The 16374-nt window shown below is 38.5% G+C and overlaps 1 protein-coding gene across 25 annotated transcripts in view; it reads left to right on the top strand.

Moving 5' to 3' along the window:
* The window catches only part of CDKAL1 (CDKAL1 threonylcarbamoyladenosine tRNA methylthiotransferase), a 640160-nt gene that overhangs the window by 97377 nt on the left and 526409 nt on the right, over positions 1-16374 (top strand). For all 25 annotated transcript variants that reach the window (XM_086370076.1, XM_086370056.1, XM_086370074.1 and 22 more), the window contains one exon: positions 4709-4793. Coding sequence is in view for 22 of the 25 variants with exons in the window: in XM_086370056.1 (XP_086226182.1) it covers positions 4709-4793 (85 nt within the window). In the remaining 3 variants the exon portion in view is untranslated. The remainder of the gene's footprint in view (positions 1-4708; positions 4794-16374) is intronic.

Raw genomic sequence — 16374 nt, 5'->3', positions numbered from 1 at the left:
ATAATTTTTCTCCTCACTCGCCTTTTGTAATGAATGTTTCTGTGTTATTTAAAAACCTTAGAAAAAGGCCTTTGCTGAGTGTGTGTGGGTTGGCACAGAGCAAGCAAATACTCAAAATTGAGAGAGGAAAATGATAAAGGGTGGAGGATCATCTTAATTTTTTAGTAACGATACAGATATGTTTCTTTGAGCTCTCAGCATTTAGTACAGTGGATGACTCCTTTTAAATATACTCTCTGCGTGGAATTTTGTGACGCCATGGGCCCTAGTTTCTATCCTCTTATTGGCTGTTTCTTTTCGATGGCCTTTTCTCATCTCCACTTCTCCATCCGACCCTGAAGCACCAGTGTTCTGTCTTCTACTTTTCTCTCCTTCCCCCTCTATATTCTCTCCTTAGGTGAGTGTGTCCATTCCTATGAATTCAGTTATTTTTTGGGGTTTCTGAGTCTCCCATTTGTGTCTCCAGCCTGGAAGACTCCTGAAATCAAATGACTGATCAGTATTTCTAGTTAAATATTTAATCGGAATCTCGAATATAACATGGCCACAACAAAACTTTGGATTCTCTGTTCCCCAAATCATGTCTTTCTACCCTTCTTCATCTCAGTAAATGGCACCACAGGCAACTGATACTCAGGCCAGAATCTTTGCCATGTGCTTAAGGATCCTTTTTGATTCCTTCTTGCACAATATATACCTACTCTATCAGTTTTTTTTATTCTACTTCCAAAATATGCCTTTCTTTACTTCTCTGATTCATGTCATTGCTCTGACCCCAGTCCAGGTTTCCATCACCTTTCGCTTATTCTTAGACCATTGCATTGCATCAGCTTCCAACTGGTTTTCTTGCATTTACTTTTTTCTCTCACTTGTTTTTACTTTTACCCTATCTACAGACTTTTCTTCACAGTGATTGCAGAATGGGATTACTGAGGTAGAAATTAGTTTATATGTTTGAAATCCAATGGTGACTTCCCCTTACTCTTAAATGTAAAGCTCTCACATATTAAAAAGCAGAGACATTACTTTGCTGACAAAGGTCCATCTAGTGAAAGCTATGTTTTTTCCAGTAGTCATGTATGGATGTGAGAGTTGGACTATAAAGAAAAGCTGAGTGCTGAAGAATTTATGCTCTTGAACTGTGGTGTTGGAGAAGATTCTCCAGAGTCCCTTGGACTGCAAGGAAATCCAACCAGTCCATCCTAAAGGAAATCTGTCCTGAATATTCATTGGCAGGACCGATGCTGAAGCTGAGACTCCAGTACTTTGGCCACCTGATGTGAAGAACTGACACATTGGAAAAGACCCTGATGCTGGGAAAGATTGAAGGCAGGAGAAGGGGATGACAGAGGACAAGATGGTTGGATGGCATCACTGACTTGATAGACATGAATTTGAGCAAGCTCTAGGAGTTGGTGATGGACAGGGAAGCCTGGTGCGCTGCAGTCTATGTGGTCACAAAGAGTCGTCAGACACGACAGAGCAACTGAACTGAACTGAAAGCTCTTAACTTGCCGACATCATCTGATTCCTGCCTGCTTCTCAGACCTTTCTCTCCCTATGTCCAGTCATGCTGATCATCTCTGTTACTGGAACATGACAGGCTTGGGCCTTTTTCATGGCCTTTGCACTTGTGGTATTTTCCTCTTGGAGTGCTCTCTCTTCTGATCTTTGCTTGGCGGATTCCTTCCCATTATGTCAGTCTCAACTCAGATTTAAACTTCTGAGGGAGACTTACTTTGACCAGCAACCCCACAGTTATTGTCTGTTCATTACCCTCTTTAATCATCTTAATATCATTGACCAGCGCCTGAAATTACCTTGCTCGTTTCTGTTCTTTTGTTTTGATCAGATTTCCTCTTTAAGACTGTAAACTCCTTGAGGCTGAAATCTCTTTTCACAGCCACATCCCCAGCACTTAGGACACAGCCTGACACATAGTACAACCTCATTGCATTTTGATTGTTGGTTGAACAATCTTTTTGTTGGTAGAACAATCTTTTTGACTTCTAAGTAGAATGATCTTTTTGCCAATATTAAATATATTAGCTCAAAACTAAGTTCAAAAGTAACTGGATAAGAAACTCATGTGTTCATTGGAGAAAGGACATTGTCTTTTTGGAGGTGGTTACCAAAAAGTTTGTCCTCTTTGGTGGCTCAGATGGTAAAGAATCTTCCTGCAATGCAGGAGATCCAGGTTCAGTCCCTGGGTGGGGAACAACCCCTGGAGAATGGCAACCCACTCCGGTATCCTTGCCTGGAGAATTCCATGAACAGAGGAGCCTGGTGGGCTATAGTCCATGGAGTCGCAAAGAGTCGGACACAACTGAGCAACTAACACACACACACCAAAAAAGTTAGATACCTTTGTGGGCATATTGGTATATTCACAGGATTCCTATTGGTCATGAGTACTGGATAACCAAGCATAGTATTCACTTTATTTTGAAAGGCAGTACATTTCAACATTGGCAAAATTCCAGACAAAGTAGAATAATGTGCCTTATTTATTAATGGAGTTCTCCTTGAGAAGGCTTTTGTTAAAGTACGGGGAAAGTGGTCTGACGACTTGAAGGTGACCGGAGAAAAGAATGTGGCAGGATATAGAGTTGTCATCTGCCACATATGGTTCTGTCTCTTGACTTTTGTTTGTTTGAAGTAAGTCCGTAGTCTCTATATTCTTCATCATTAGCTAACAGACACCGATGATTTTTTCTTATGTGCATAATACATAGCTCATAGTATTGCTTTGTCTTTCAAGATTCAACATTCATTCAGTAAATAGTAGATACTCACTAAGTACCTATGTACGAGGCATTGTAATAAGTGCTGGGGATCTGGCTGTGAGTAAGGTAAAATCTTGGTCCTAAATATTTGTTGAATAAATTGGTGAGCTTCTTGAAGCTTATTTCAGAGGATTGGTGTGGCCTTCAGAGCTTTAGGAAATTGGTAGAAGGCATCTAACAAGCCATATGCATGTGGTCCCACACATTATCCCTCTGGCATCTTCTTTTTTATTCCTGCTTGTGCACTGTTTTGTTTTCCATGGTTATTTGAATGTCTGTTCTGTACCCATCACTGTGTTAGGCCCTGGACATTCAGATAACAGCAGAAAAAAAATATTGTCTTCAATATCTCTTTAATAGTAATATAGACAGACTGGGAAAATGTATTATCTTAATGTAGAATTGTAAAGTACAAGGATAGTCTCAACACAGTCTACTATGGGAGTTCAGAGAGGAGGCATCGAACCAACATCAGGGGGAAACTGAAGGGTGAATAGGAGTTAGCCAAGTGGGTAGGCAGATGAAAGGGGATGAGCTATTCCTGTGAAGCAAATAAAGTGTGCTCCTCAGATTGACTAGGGCAAACTTGAGGAATTTGCTTTGGTGTGGCTGGAAGGATAAAGACTATAGGGAGAAATGAATATTGAAGTTAAGGAGGTGGAGATTTTTGAATACCAACTGGAATTCACTGGAAGATTGAAAAGGTAATCTGATCAGATTGCTACAAGAAGATTGTCTTTTAGGTAGCATTTCTGGGGATAATTTGGGAGGAACTAGAAAAGGTAGGTGAATACTTGTCATCTCTGATTTTGAGCAGGCAGCATAATCAGATCGATGTTTTACGGACAGCCCCTCTGGGTTCTGGGTGGGAAGATAGACTCTGGGGTGCGGGTGAGGCGTGTGAATGGAAGGAGTAAGACAAGTTAGAGGGAATCTTAGTATTCAGCTGATGGATAGTAATGAGGAGCTTTTCTTTTCAGATAGTTGTGTATCTTGCCTCTTTGTAAAAAGAAATTTACCATTTTTATAAAAGATGCTGGGGAAGAAGGTTTTGCCAAGTTTTACTGGAAGCTTGGACATGCTCATCCTCCCTTTCCTGTTATGTCCTCACCGGAAGTTCCGTTCCCAGGTAGAGAACGTACACACAGACATCAAGTGTCCTTGGTTTTGCATTTCTTTTGACCTTTGCTTCTGTTCTTAATGAAATACCAGTGAAGGTGCTGCAGTTTTCAATTTTGGTTTTCCTTTCATCGTGGTAATCCTGTTTTACTGTTTAAGTCCTTTTAGGCAGTAAGGTTGTTGGAATAGCATCAAGCACTTCAGGCATTTATAAATTCATTTCAGTAAACATGAGTTTAGGTGATTTGTTGCATAGCTAGTGAGTTTATTATTGTATATAACAGTATCTAATCGAATTAGCGAGAGGAATAAAAGGCTCACTTTGATGTAAATCATTAACTTTTTCAAAGAGGAGAAACCATATTTTTAGTAACATCTTAAGCTGAAGAATATTCAGTGTATAATACATGTGCTTCAATAATGTTAATACACAGTCCCCAGAGAGGCAATTAATTTCATATTCAGAGGTAAGATTAGGCCAGTTTCACTTTATCTTTTGGACGTTATTAAATACTTGCAGGTATTGACAATGCAGGAAGAAAATGCTTATCCTCTTTATATTTTAAATGAGAAAATAAGAGCACAGGTTATATATTTTTAATATTTATTTCTCACCAATGTTTCCATATTGAAGCAGCTGCATGTTGTATTGTAATGGCCCATTGACTTGACTCATCCACTAGCTCTTCCCCCCAACCCCCCACCCCCCCACAGTCCCAATGCCATTTGAGTAAGCACTTGGATGTTTTTGGCTGATTAAATGTGATACTTACTTTCCTGTTTCATATTTCTGTTTTTAATAGAAAATGCATCAGATGCAGACTTATGGCTCCTGAATAGTTGTACTGTAAAAAATCCAGCTGAAGACCACTTTAGAAACTCAATTAAGTAAGTGAAAGCTGATTTTTTTTTTCTTTCTTCATCTTTTCTAAGTGTTGTAAGAATTTCTGGAAAATAGCTTTTGAAAGATTACTAACATTACAAATACTCAGAATGTTATCAATAAAAGTATGAGTTGGACTTTTATAATTATACTGTTTTGATTTTATCTGATAAAGAGCAAAACTTGAATGTAGACTTTTCTAATAGATGTTTGAGTATATATAAAGATGGCTAATAGGTGTTTTGAGTATCTGTTAAGTATTAATAACATAGTTTTCTCAGGGAATCCAGTCCCTACTTTTTGAAACTGCCCAAAGCAGTCCTTACCTCTTCGCTCTTGCCTGCCTGTTAGTGCTGTTCTAAGTGCTAATAATGCCTGGCCATCAAGGAAATTGCAGTTTACTGGGGGAGGGGGCATGTAATCCATGGTTATTGAATTGTTCTTCAACTTACAGTGAAAGAAATATTCTTTTTTTCACATCTCTGAATCTTATTCCACCCACCTTCTTAGAACCTTCATTCTATAAATTTATATTCTCATTCACCTCTATTTTCAACCTCTCCAACCCCATTGGTGCCTTTGCATTGACCTATAAACACACTCAGGTCTACTCAGCCCCATGCACCCCTTTTAGCTATCATCTTGTTTTTCTTCTTGCCTTTCCTGAGAAACTTAAGATTCTTCATTTCCTGAGTTCACTCTCAAATTCAGTCCCCACCACATTGGTTTTATTGTGAAATATGTCATACATAAATGAGTTTATGAAACATGTACAGTTTAAATAAGGGTAACAAATGTAACACTTATGCATCCACCATCCAGCCTAAGAAATAAGGCGTTACTAAGACCTTAGGTAACTGCTCCGTGTCCCTCTTTCAGTCATATCCTCAAGATGTAATCTTTATCCTGACTTGTGTGAGTCATCCCCTTCCTTTTATTTATCATCTGCTAAATATATCTGTAAACAATGTGTTTAATTAGTTTTTCCCTGTTTTAAGCTTTGTTTATTGGACTTACACTGTTTGTGTTCTGAACTTGCTTCTTTTCTCTACCATTTTGCTTTTAGATTTATCCACGTTGATGGATGTAAAATAACCCTGGCCATTTGTAGTATCTTACTGAGTGAATTTGTCATAGTTTCTTCATTTTATTATTGAAAGAGTTTTGAGTTTTCCCTGTTTTGCTTTTATGAGCATTGGTGCTCTGAATATTTTGAACATTTTCCAGTGCAGCCGTGCGAAAGTTATTTTAGGATATGTACCTGGGAATTGAATTATTGGGTCACAGGTGTGTGCATATTCAAACTTTTAGGTGATGCTGAACTTTTTCCCTGACGGATATACTGAACCTCATTCCCACCAGTCATGGATGTGTGTGGTTGTTCTCCATTCTAGCTAATACTTGATATGGTCAGGGTTGTAAATTTCTGCCAATCTGGTGGTGGAGATGGTATTTCAATGTGGTCTTAATTTGTTTCTATGATTACTAGTGATGTTGAGGATCTTTTTGTATGTTTGCCATTTGAATTTTGTGTGTGTGTGTACGTGTGTGAAATGCTTTTAAAGTATTTTTTTCTGATACTTGTCTTTTTATTTGTGGGAATACATTCAGTGCATTCTGTGTACTAACCCTTATGTATTGCATCTGTTGCTCCTATCAGCTGTGGCTTATCTTTCACTTTCTTTAACAGTATCTCAAGCTGAAGAGAAATTCTGGCTTAAAATTTTCTGTCTTTGCCTTTGGGTCTGTGCTTGTATTCTTTAAAATGTCTTTCCCCTACTCTAAAGATATTCTTTGTATTTTCTTCTAAAAATTTTGTGGTTTTTAATTCTTAAATTCATTTTATAATTCATGTGGAACTGATTTTTTTTTTTCTCTTGGTATGGTACCAGGAAGGGGGTCCCATTTTATTTATTTTTTTTTTGCATAAACACCAACTTTTCCAGTATCATTTATTATTTTTTTAAAAAAGCCTGCCCCCTCTCCTTTTATTTATTTATTACCCACTTTGTCATAGGCTCATTGTCCATAGATATTTGTGTCTGTCCCTTGGTACAGTGTTGAGTGTAATGGATTTATTTCTTTGTGTTGGTGCTTATTCTACATAGTCGTAATTAGTATAGATTTATATTAGGCCTAAACGTTTGATAGCTCTAGTGCCTTTTTGTTCTTCAATTTGAAGGAAGCCATGTTTTAGTTTTGAAAATGCGAAGTTACGGCTAAATATTATAATAAAGTAATGGATAATATTTGATCTTTATCAAGTGTCTTTTGTATGGCAGGCACTGTTCAAGGTGCTTTACAGCAATTGGATATTATCTAATTTAATTCTTACAGTCTTCCAATGAATTGTAGTTTTCACTTTTATTTCTGTTTTACGGAGGAAGCAGCATCTGTTTTGAAGATGAAGTTCTCTAAAGCCCTTGAGTTCATAAATGGTGGAGGTGGGATATTAGCATAGGCAGTCTCACTACAGTCTGTGAGTTGTTAAATTTAATTCTATGCTTTCCAGGTAAAGACGTCAGGTAAGCAGTTGTAGATTTGGGGCAGATTATCAGACAACACTTGAGATACAGCTTTTGTATTTCCATAGAAGTGACCTTTGAATGTGATGGTGTTCTCAACTCAGTAACTATGGAATGAGCAGAGAAGACTTGCTATCTGAACAATGGTGGGAAGGAACTAAGGAGTTAGGGCTGTGGTTAGGACCAGAAGAAGGTAGAGTTAAAACAAGAGCAGAGCATGAAATTTGCCAGGTGCTGCTTGTTTTCAAAGAATGCTTTTTATTCTGTGAGATGTCTGTCATGTTCCACATGATCTACTTTTTTCTGCACGGGAAAGGCATAAGATAAAAAGATATTTTAGTGCTACTGATAGCCTCTAAACTCAGAGAACTAAGTTTCTGTGATTATCAATGTTATAATGTAATTAATGGATACACTTCTAGACTGTTTGTACAAGTTTACTTAAAAAGTCAAATATAACTCGTGTCAGTGGGTTTTCTTATATAAACTGTTGTGAAAGTGGTTCAAGATAATGATACGGTGTTTGATTAAGTGAGGTAATCACTTAAGATGTGTTTGTCATTTTAATACTACAAAGCTAGTGGTAGCCAGCGCAGGTTCCTTTAATGCACTGTTCCCCTTGATTGAGAGAAAATTTAAAAACAGTATTAAAGGTGATTAAGTATTTTTTTTTAATGGCTTTGAAGGCTTTTGATAATCACAACTAGCTCTTGTTAACGTAACACCTAAGCTAACGTTGGGTTTGTTTCCAGAATAAATATAATCCTGTAGAAGGCACATTAACAATTAACATTGAGAAAACATCCAATTCAAGTGACATTTATATATGTAAAGACTTTCAGTGAAAGATTACCTACTTTTGTCAAGCATTTCACTTTATTTAAATGTTTTCCCCTCTTTCATCACTGTCTCCTAACAAAGCAAAACAAAGATAAATAGTTCAGAAACTTTATTATACCTTCAGTCACGCTACATGTTTGTCTTCTGTCTGGCTCTGGCTCCATCCTTTCCCTTCAGCCTGCTCACTAGATGCATTGTTTTCTTCTCATGATAGTGAGGCAACGTTTAAATGCAAGGAGAGCACTATCAGGGCTTCCCTTGTGGCTCAGATGGTAAAAAATCCACCTGCAATGTGGGAGACCTCAGTTTTATCCCTGGGTGGGGAAGATCCCCTGGGAGAGGGAATGGTTACCCACTCTAGTACTCTTGCCTGGAGATGCCCGTGGAGAGGGGAGCCTGGTGGGCTATAGTCCATGGGGCTGCAAAGAGTCGGCCACTACTGAGTGACTCAGTGCAGCACAGCGCCTGGTAGGGTGTTGCATTTCTCCTTGTTCAGCTGCACCTAATCCCTTATGCTCGAACTCACCCTTTATTGAATGGGTGGGGGGCTATATTTCTCTAGTCTGAAGGCACCACGAATGATGATTGCTTCACTTTGCCACTTATGTCTGGGTGTTTGTCATCATTTCTGATCATCTGCTTTTGTTTCGCTCCCAGTGTAATCTTGATATTTAAGAGTAGTTTGTCTGTTATCAAATCATTTTATCTCTTGAGCTACCCGACAGTAGACCCTCTTGTTTTCACAGAAGAAAAGAAAGAAAACTGTGAGAGCTTTACTATCTTTTATGTGATTAATGCAGTCTTGATTAAGATCTTAGAACTGCAAATATGTGACAAGGCAGCCATGGCCTTTTTCTTTTCTCTTGGTGGTGGTGGTCAAAAGGATTAGGTTTGCAGCATCACAGTATAAAAAATATTGGGAGTATTATTTAACCTTTGTTGCAGAGCATATTGGCATAAAATTATTTGGAAAATTTGATTTTATATACTGGTGCTGATAATAAATCATGTGTCCTTAAGTAATTTCTTAACCTAGTCAAAATAACATAGTTGGGATGAAAATGCATGTCTGTTCATCTGTAGGCTCTACGGCTCAATACTTTCTACTAGTTGATCTAATCACTAAGGTTTTGCAGTGTTTGTATTATTGATACTCAGATTGATAAAAGAGTAGGAGTTTTAAGTAGTAAAAAGAGTTAAGAATGATTTTTTTGTCTGCCTTTTGAACTCTGAAATCTTAAATGCTATTTTTGCCTTTACTAATTTTGAAAAAATCGCTAATGAGCCCCACGTTTTGTGATGGCAGGCTGTTTCATGCATACTCTTTCCTCTTGAGCCCTTGCCAGTTGCCCTGTCCTTGTTTTTATCCAGTATACCAATTTGATTTAGACAATATGGCCTTTAACTTGAGGGGCTCTTGAGTAAACGAAAAAGATCAAAAGTTTAAAAAAAATTAGAATTTCCTCTTAATGAGAGTATCAAATAAGAAAACTCCTTTGGTTCATGCTTTATAGAAATGTGGGATCTTTTCCATGCCACCTAAAGGAGGTCATTCAGAGGCTGGTGAAAATAAACACGTCTTGTGTGTTCTATATAAATGACAGAAAGAATAGCCAGCTTGCTTTGATCATGGACTGTCAACCTCTGTTTGACCTTGTGCGTTATTAACCCAAATGGGCACTGTGGTTTAGCCATACTGATAGTAGATAGACAAGTCACGAGTTCTTTGAACCACCTTTGCCTGAAGAAATAAATGGTAATGCTAAAGGGATGGTTTAGATATCTAAGTGACATTACTGGAAAGAACCATGGAAATATAAGGAGAAATGGACCAAGATGAAAGTGTGTTTTGAGACAGAGGGTAACCTGCTTTGTATGATATCTTCAGTTTAAAGGAAAGTTCTTTTTAGAAACAGCATCTTGTTGATCAAACAAATTATTGGAACTTCATTCCTATTCTGAAAATATTTTTGGCTTTATGTGGATGTAGTGAACTTCCTTATCGTAAGTTAAAGTTGGGGGACACATCAGAATATTATTTCAACTTGAATTTGTAAAATAAATTGCCTTCAAAAAAGCTGACTTATTAAGAACAGAAATGCTTTCGTTTTCAATTAGTACTTACACAGTTTAAAGAAAGAAAAAAAAAACTGGTTCTATTTTAACTAGATTTGTTAGTAATCAGGCAGTCTTTTTTTAACTAAAAAAATTGGCATTGGGAGATAAAAATACTAGCTTTTAGTTTGGCCGTTTGCAAGAAACAGGTTAGATAACACTGTTTTGTTAAACTTACTTTTTTTTTTTTTTTTAATGCTGTAGGCTGTGGATTTTTTCTTTAAACGTTTAATTTTGGCTTTTCTGATTGTATGAAGTGACTTTAGTTCAGTATCAGTTTTATGTTATTGTTTCAAGTGTCAGCCACAGAAAGTGAATCATTGTTTGCTTGTACGACTCACAGTCTCATGGTTCCAGCTCTCCTTTCCCGCCTTAAAGGTTTCCCTCAATATGGAGTGTTAGTTCAAAATATTGTACTGTTTGACCTAATATGTATTGTTGCTCAAGTTTTGTCTAATGTGACTGTTTTTCTCAAAGCAGTGCTATTTTTAACATGAGCTTACATTTCCTCCTACTATTTCTCATCTACTTCTACTGTTGAGATACTATCTGTGTGCTGATGACTCCCAAATTTCTGTTCCTGACCCTGGTCTCCCCTTCCAAGAACCAAGCTTGTATGTCCAGCTCCTTTCTGGACTTCTTCCTTTAGATGCCCCGTTGACACTTTAAATCATTGTGTCAGAACCTCTCCAGTATCTGCCTCACCTTTTCTCCAGCAGCGTTCCTATTCCCTGTCTTGTTGGGTTACAAGTCACTGATCAGAGAGTCTGGGAGTTTTCTTTGACTCCTTCTTTCCCTTCCCAATTTTCCCTATCCTTTAGAATTGATTCTCCTTCTGAAATGCCCTTCTCTTCCTCCCTTCAACTTCTTTCTTCTCTTTGCTTTTGCCCAGGGCTATTTAGTGTTTATTGTGCTTCTTGGAATTTGCAGTGAACCAGTATGTTCTCATGTTTCATCAAATTGCCACGAACTGGACACATTAAATTTAATCTTTTCTCTCCATCCCTGTTGCTAATGTCTTAGTAACGGTCCTCCGTGTTTCTTGCTCTTAATATTACAGCAGAAGTTGAGCCTGTTCTCAGCTTTAATTATGTTCCAGCTCATGCTTTCCTGTCCTTCACACTCTGTAACGGTTCCTTCTCAGCTACAGAATAAAGATAGAATTTCTTGTTTTAACAAGGTATTTAAAAATAATCTGTGTGGAGAAAAGGGAACCCTCTTACACTGTTGGTGGGAATGCAAACTAGTACAGCCACTATGGAGAACAGTATGGAAATTCCTTAAAAAACTGGAAACTGAACTGCCATATGACCCAGTGATCCCATTGCTGGGCATACACACCAAGGAAACCAGAATTGAGACACGTGTACCCCAATGTTCATCGCAGCACTGTTGATAGTAGCCAGGACATGGAAGCAACCTAGATGCCCATCAGCAGATGCATGGATAAGAAAGCTGTGGTACATGGAGTATTACACAATGGAGTATTACTCAGCCATTAAAAAGAATACATTTGAATCAGTTCTAATGAAGTGGGTGAAACTGGAGCCTATTATACAAAGTGAAGTAAGCCAGAAAGAAAAACACCAATGTGGTATACTAACGCATATATATGGAATTTAGAAAGATGGTAACGATAACCCTGTATGCGAGACAGCAAAAGAAACACAGATGTATTGAACAGTCTTTTGGACTCTGTGGGAGAGGGAGAGGGTGGGATGGTTTGGGAGAATGGCATTGAAACATGTATATTATCATATGTGAAACAAATTGCCAGTCCAGATTCAATGCAAGGTGCTCGGGGCTGACCCAGAGGGATGGGATGAAGAGGGATGTGGGAGGGGGGTTCAGGATGGGGAACACATGTGCACCCGTGGCGGTTTCATGACAATGTATGGCAAAACCAATACAATATTGTAAAGTAATTAGCCTCAAAAAAAAAAAAAAAAAAATCTGTTCCTTGCCTGCCTCCATTTCCTCTGTTCTTTCTACTTCTCCATAGAATTTTACTTCCTGCCAAACTTGTATGATTTTCCAGACACATAATGTGTTTGCATATGTTTTTCTTCTTCCTTAGAGTGTGCTGTTCTTCCCCCACAAATGCGTGCATGTGATACTCTCTTCTCCTCTCTCTTATGCACCCCACGCAATCCTACTTGGCAACCTAGTCATCTTGTGGTACTCCTATCAGAGGTAATTCGGTGTAAGATTATCTTCCTGCTGCCACCCACCCTTCACCTCTAGGGTCCACAGAGGTAATCGCCTTCTGCTTTGTGCTGCTGCTTCATCCCAGACAAACAATCTATTGTTGCGTATTACATTTTATTATTTGTTTACATATTTGGCTCTCTGCTAGATTGTGGTCTTTAAGTCAGGTTATTGACCTCAGGAAAATCGTTTTTTATGAAGTCTTTGACCCTCTAACTCCACCATATAGTGATTTTCTTTTTCTTGGGAAACAGATACCATCAATAGAGTAAGACTTGCTTGTCAGCTGTTCGGAGACTCCCAAGACCACTGTGACTCCCTTGGAGACACAGGCTTTTATTTGCTACAAGGGGAAAGAACTTTCTAAGTTGCAAGACTGTACGAAAGGGCTCTCTTTTTAAGGAATCATGGCATTTTGCTTTTTATGTTTTGCTTATAAACTAGGAAGAAACCTGCTCCCTTGTTGTCCTAAATGAGATAAGAAACATGCTTGTCACAATGAGTCCACAGTTCTTCCCAGAGGGAGGTAGTGAAAGGAGTGAGAATTCTTCCTTCTTGAAGTTTCGCTTGGTCATGTTGGCAGAAAGCTCAACTCTGAGTGGCAGGACCCTGTTCTTCCTGCCACATGAAGCAAGCTGGGCCTGCTTCAGAATCTTGGCCATTGATTTAATTGAAGCTTCTCATCTCAAGTCAGAGGGTAGGAAAGGGTAGATAAAAAACAGGTAGTATTTGTCCTTGTTATAGACACATAGTTGTACTCAACATGTATTTGTACAATTAGGTTAAATCGATTGATTCTTCCTTTTGGGGGAAGAGTGCTTGGCATCATTCTGCTGTCAGGGCATCAACAAGTCATTGCTAATATATTATTTTGTGTTATATTAAGTATATTATTATATAACTTTATATTTGAGTATCAAGTTGTCCAGTTTCAATGAATGAACAAAATATTAAAAACCCCAAAGTGGGAGGAAAAAAAAATCAACATGACTGTTGTGGGGGAAGAAGTAGATGTTTTGGGGAGGCTGACTTGATGCAGGATCTTTGTGAGAGGAGTGGAACAGTAAGATCTATGCGGACAGTGATGTGTCTTGTTTACTGAGGGATCTTTAGTTTCTAGAACGGTGCCTGGTAAGTATTTGGCACTGAGTTTTTCATCGAATTGAAAGCTGGTTTGATGCAAGCCAAATTTCTCTGGATAAGTTGCTGTTTATGTGTTAGATCTTCTTACTGTCTACCATATGTGAATTCATATTATTCAGGTCTTAAGTCATGGATCTGTTTAGTCTACTTTCTGTTGTTGCTAGGACTTTGTATTGTTTTTCTCCCCCGTCAGCTAGTCTGGGGTTAATGATGGTATTGAATGAACATGCTTTCTGGAAACATAAATGAAGAGCTCTCTGTTGATTCCTAAAGTGAAGGGTGAGACGTAAATAATTCAGGGCAGATTTGGACCCATTTCCTGTTACAGGCTTTAGTTGTGTGTCCCCTATCCATGGAAAAGCCTGGAGATGAATGGGAGTATGGGGAAATTGGTACGTGACAAATCCCAGTGAGAAATTTGATGGGGCATAAAAGAGAAAGTATATTTTAGGATTGAAGTCCTGGTTAACTTCAAACAAACAGAAAAGGAATAGTTAAATTTACAGTTGAAAGATTAGTTACTTAATTTGCAAATCAGGAACAGAAAAAACAGTTTAGATGTAGTAAATCATTTTAAAATGCAAAGCTGAGTTTCATAGCTACCTAACATGTTTTTGGAGAATAGTATTTTGCATATTTCATGATTACTGTTACAGCAACAGTTGCTTTGTGTTTGCCGTTTTAAACAGGAGAGTAAGTGAAAGAGGTCAGTGTATTATGTACTGGCAACAGCTGGCTGATAGCATTGAATACTTACGTAATTAAATATATGTGTTGGCTGCTGTCCTAACATCTCTGTAGGTGGAGGCCCAGAAAGCATGCAGAAACTTGCTTCAGCAGGATTAAAGATGAAATCAACATGATCTAAGCCTGTGCTTTCAGCCAAGAGTGATTTCCTATTGTTTTGGTTTGAAAGACATTCTACTTATTCTTGGTGTGTATGTGTTTATGCAACAGGAGAGAAAAAAAGATGCTTGTGTTTTTTTTCTTCTCCTTCTTGTATGCTCTAAGTGTGAAAAACATAATCTTTCTGAAGTTTTGGTCACTCAGTAGTATTGTTTATTAGCTGATAATAAATGAAAAGTATGACTTTTAAACCCATAGGAGAAGATACTAAAATATTAAATATTAACTGTTTCTATCCCTTGTGGTTACAATTAGGTTTAGGTGTCCTCTGGGTCCTATTAAAATAGTTACTTTGAATTTTAGACTACATTAAGACTTGGTTGTCAGTGACCATGGAAAACTGGATGGAGTGCAGTGAAGGATACATAAAATCGTCAGCTGAAGTGCAACTCTGCCTTTAGTGAGTGGTCTCATCTGTGGATGCACATTCTATCCAAAGTACCCTATGTTTAGCTTCTCTATTACTGGTTTTATAGCCCCAGGGCTGAGGGCAGTCCTTAAGGTGCACTTTTGAGCACAGACTTTGAGTGGATGGTACCACTGAGGGTATTAGGAAAAGATAACAATTTTTGTAGACACAATCTGACACAGCTGTGTGTGGCTGCCCCCTATAAATAATCCCGAATTTTAATCATATCTTTGTCTGTAACCCAGCCACTGTGTCTTTTATGTGTATCCCAGCACCTCATACACTGGTTGACAATAATAGTTGAACAAATGAATGAAAATACCCGTGTGTTTGCTTTCTTGGTATGTTGGCTATTTTTGTTTTTTGTTTTTTTTTCTTTTTCTCCTGACCTACTCCACTCCCTGCCTCTGTCAGAACAAATGTCTTCCTTTGTAGCTTTTCATGGAACTTTTTCTGTATCTCTTTCCTATTAGATTGCATTACTTAGAAATTAAGTTCAGGTGCATGTCATAGAAGACCCTAAAAATAGAAGCTTAAGTAAGATTGCTGCTGCTGCTAAGTCACTTCAGTCGTGTCCGACTCTGTGCGACCCCATAGACGGTAGCCCACCAGGCTCCTCTTGGGGGTTTTATTTTTCTTTATATAATACAAAGTCTATAGTTAGGAAGTTGCTGGCTTTAGTTTACCAACTCAAGGATGTTGAGATCTGAGTCTCTAAAGTTCTGCTGCTCTTTCCATTATGATGTAAAATGGTTGCTACTCTTCAGGCATTGTATGTACTTTACAAAGAGGAGGAACTATGAAAAGGGACAGTGCCAGCTGCTGCTGCTAAGTCACTTCAGTCGTGTCCGACTCTGTGCGACCCCATAGACGGCAGCCCACCAGGCTTCCCCGTCCCTGAGATTCTGCAGGCAAGAACACTGGAGTGGGTTGCCATTTCCTTCTCCAGTGCATGAAAGTGAAAAGTGAAAGTGAAGTCGCTCAGTCGTGTCTGACTCCTAGCGACCCCATGGACTGCAGCCCCCCAGGCTCCTCTGTCCATGGGATTTTCCAGGCAAGAGTACTGGACTGGGATGCCATTGCCTTCTCCAATGCCAGCTGAGTTTGTCCCTTTTTTAAAGAAGCTTCTTGGGAAGTCTCACACAAAACCTTGTGTTTGCACCTGTTGGCTGGAGCCATATCACATGACCACCTCTATTTGTAAGGGAGGCTAGGAAATGCAGTGTATTTTCATTTGATTTCAGTTCTTGCCTGGAGAATTCCATGGACAGAGGAGCCAGGCGGACTACAGTCCAAGCGTTGGACACGACTGTGGCTAAAACTTTTACTACATATCAGTTTTGTTTTTGCTCCCAGCAGAATTGGGGTTCTGTTAGTACTGAAGAAAGGGAGAATACTTACTGTGTCTTGATACCTCTGCCACAGGTTGTAATCTTTGAG

This window comes from Bos grunniens, chromosome 23, assembly GCF_055505025.1.
Source record: "Bos grunniens cultivar Pamir isolate PY7600 chromosome 23, Bosgru_T2T1.0, whole genome shotgun sequence".
In the NCBI taxonomy this organism is placed as follows: domain Eukaryota; kingdom Metazoa; phylum Chordata; class Mammalia; order Artiodactyla; family Bovidae; genus Bos; species Bos grunniens.
The sequence above is the reverse complement of the archived record's forward strand: the minus strand, read 5'-3'. Positions and strand labels throughout refer to the sequence as shown.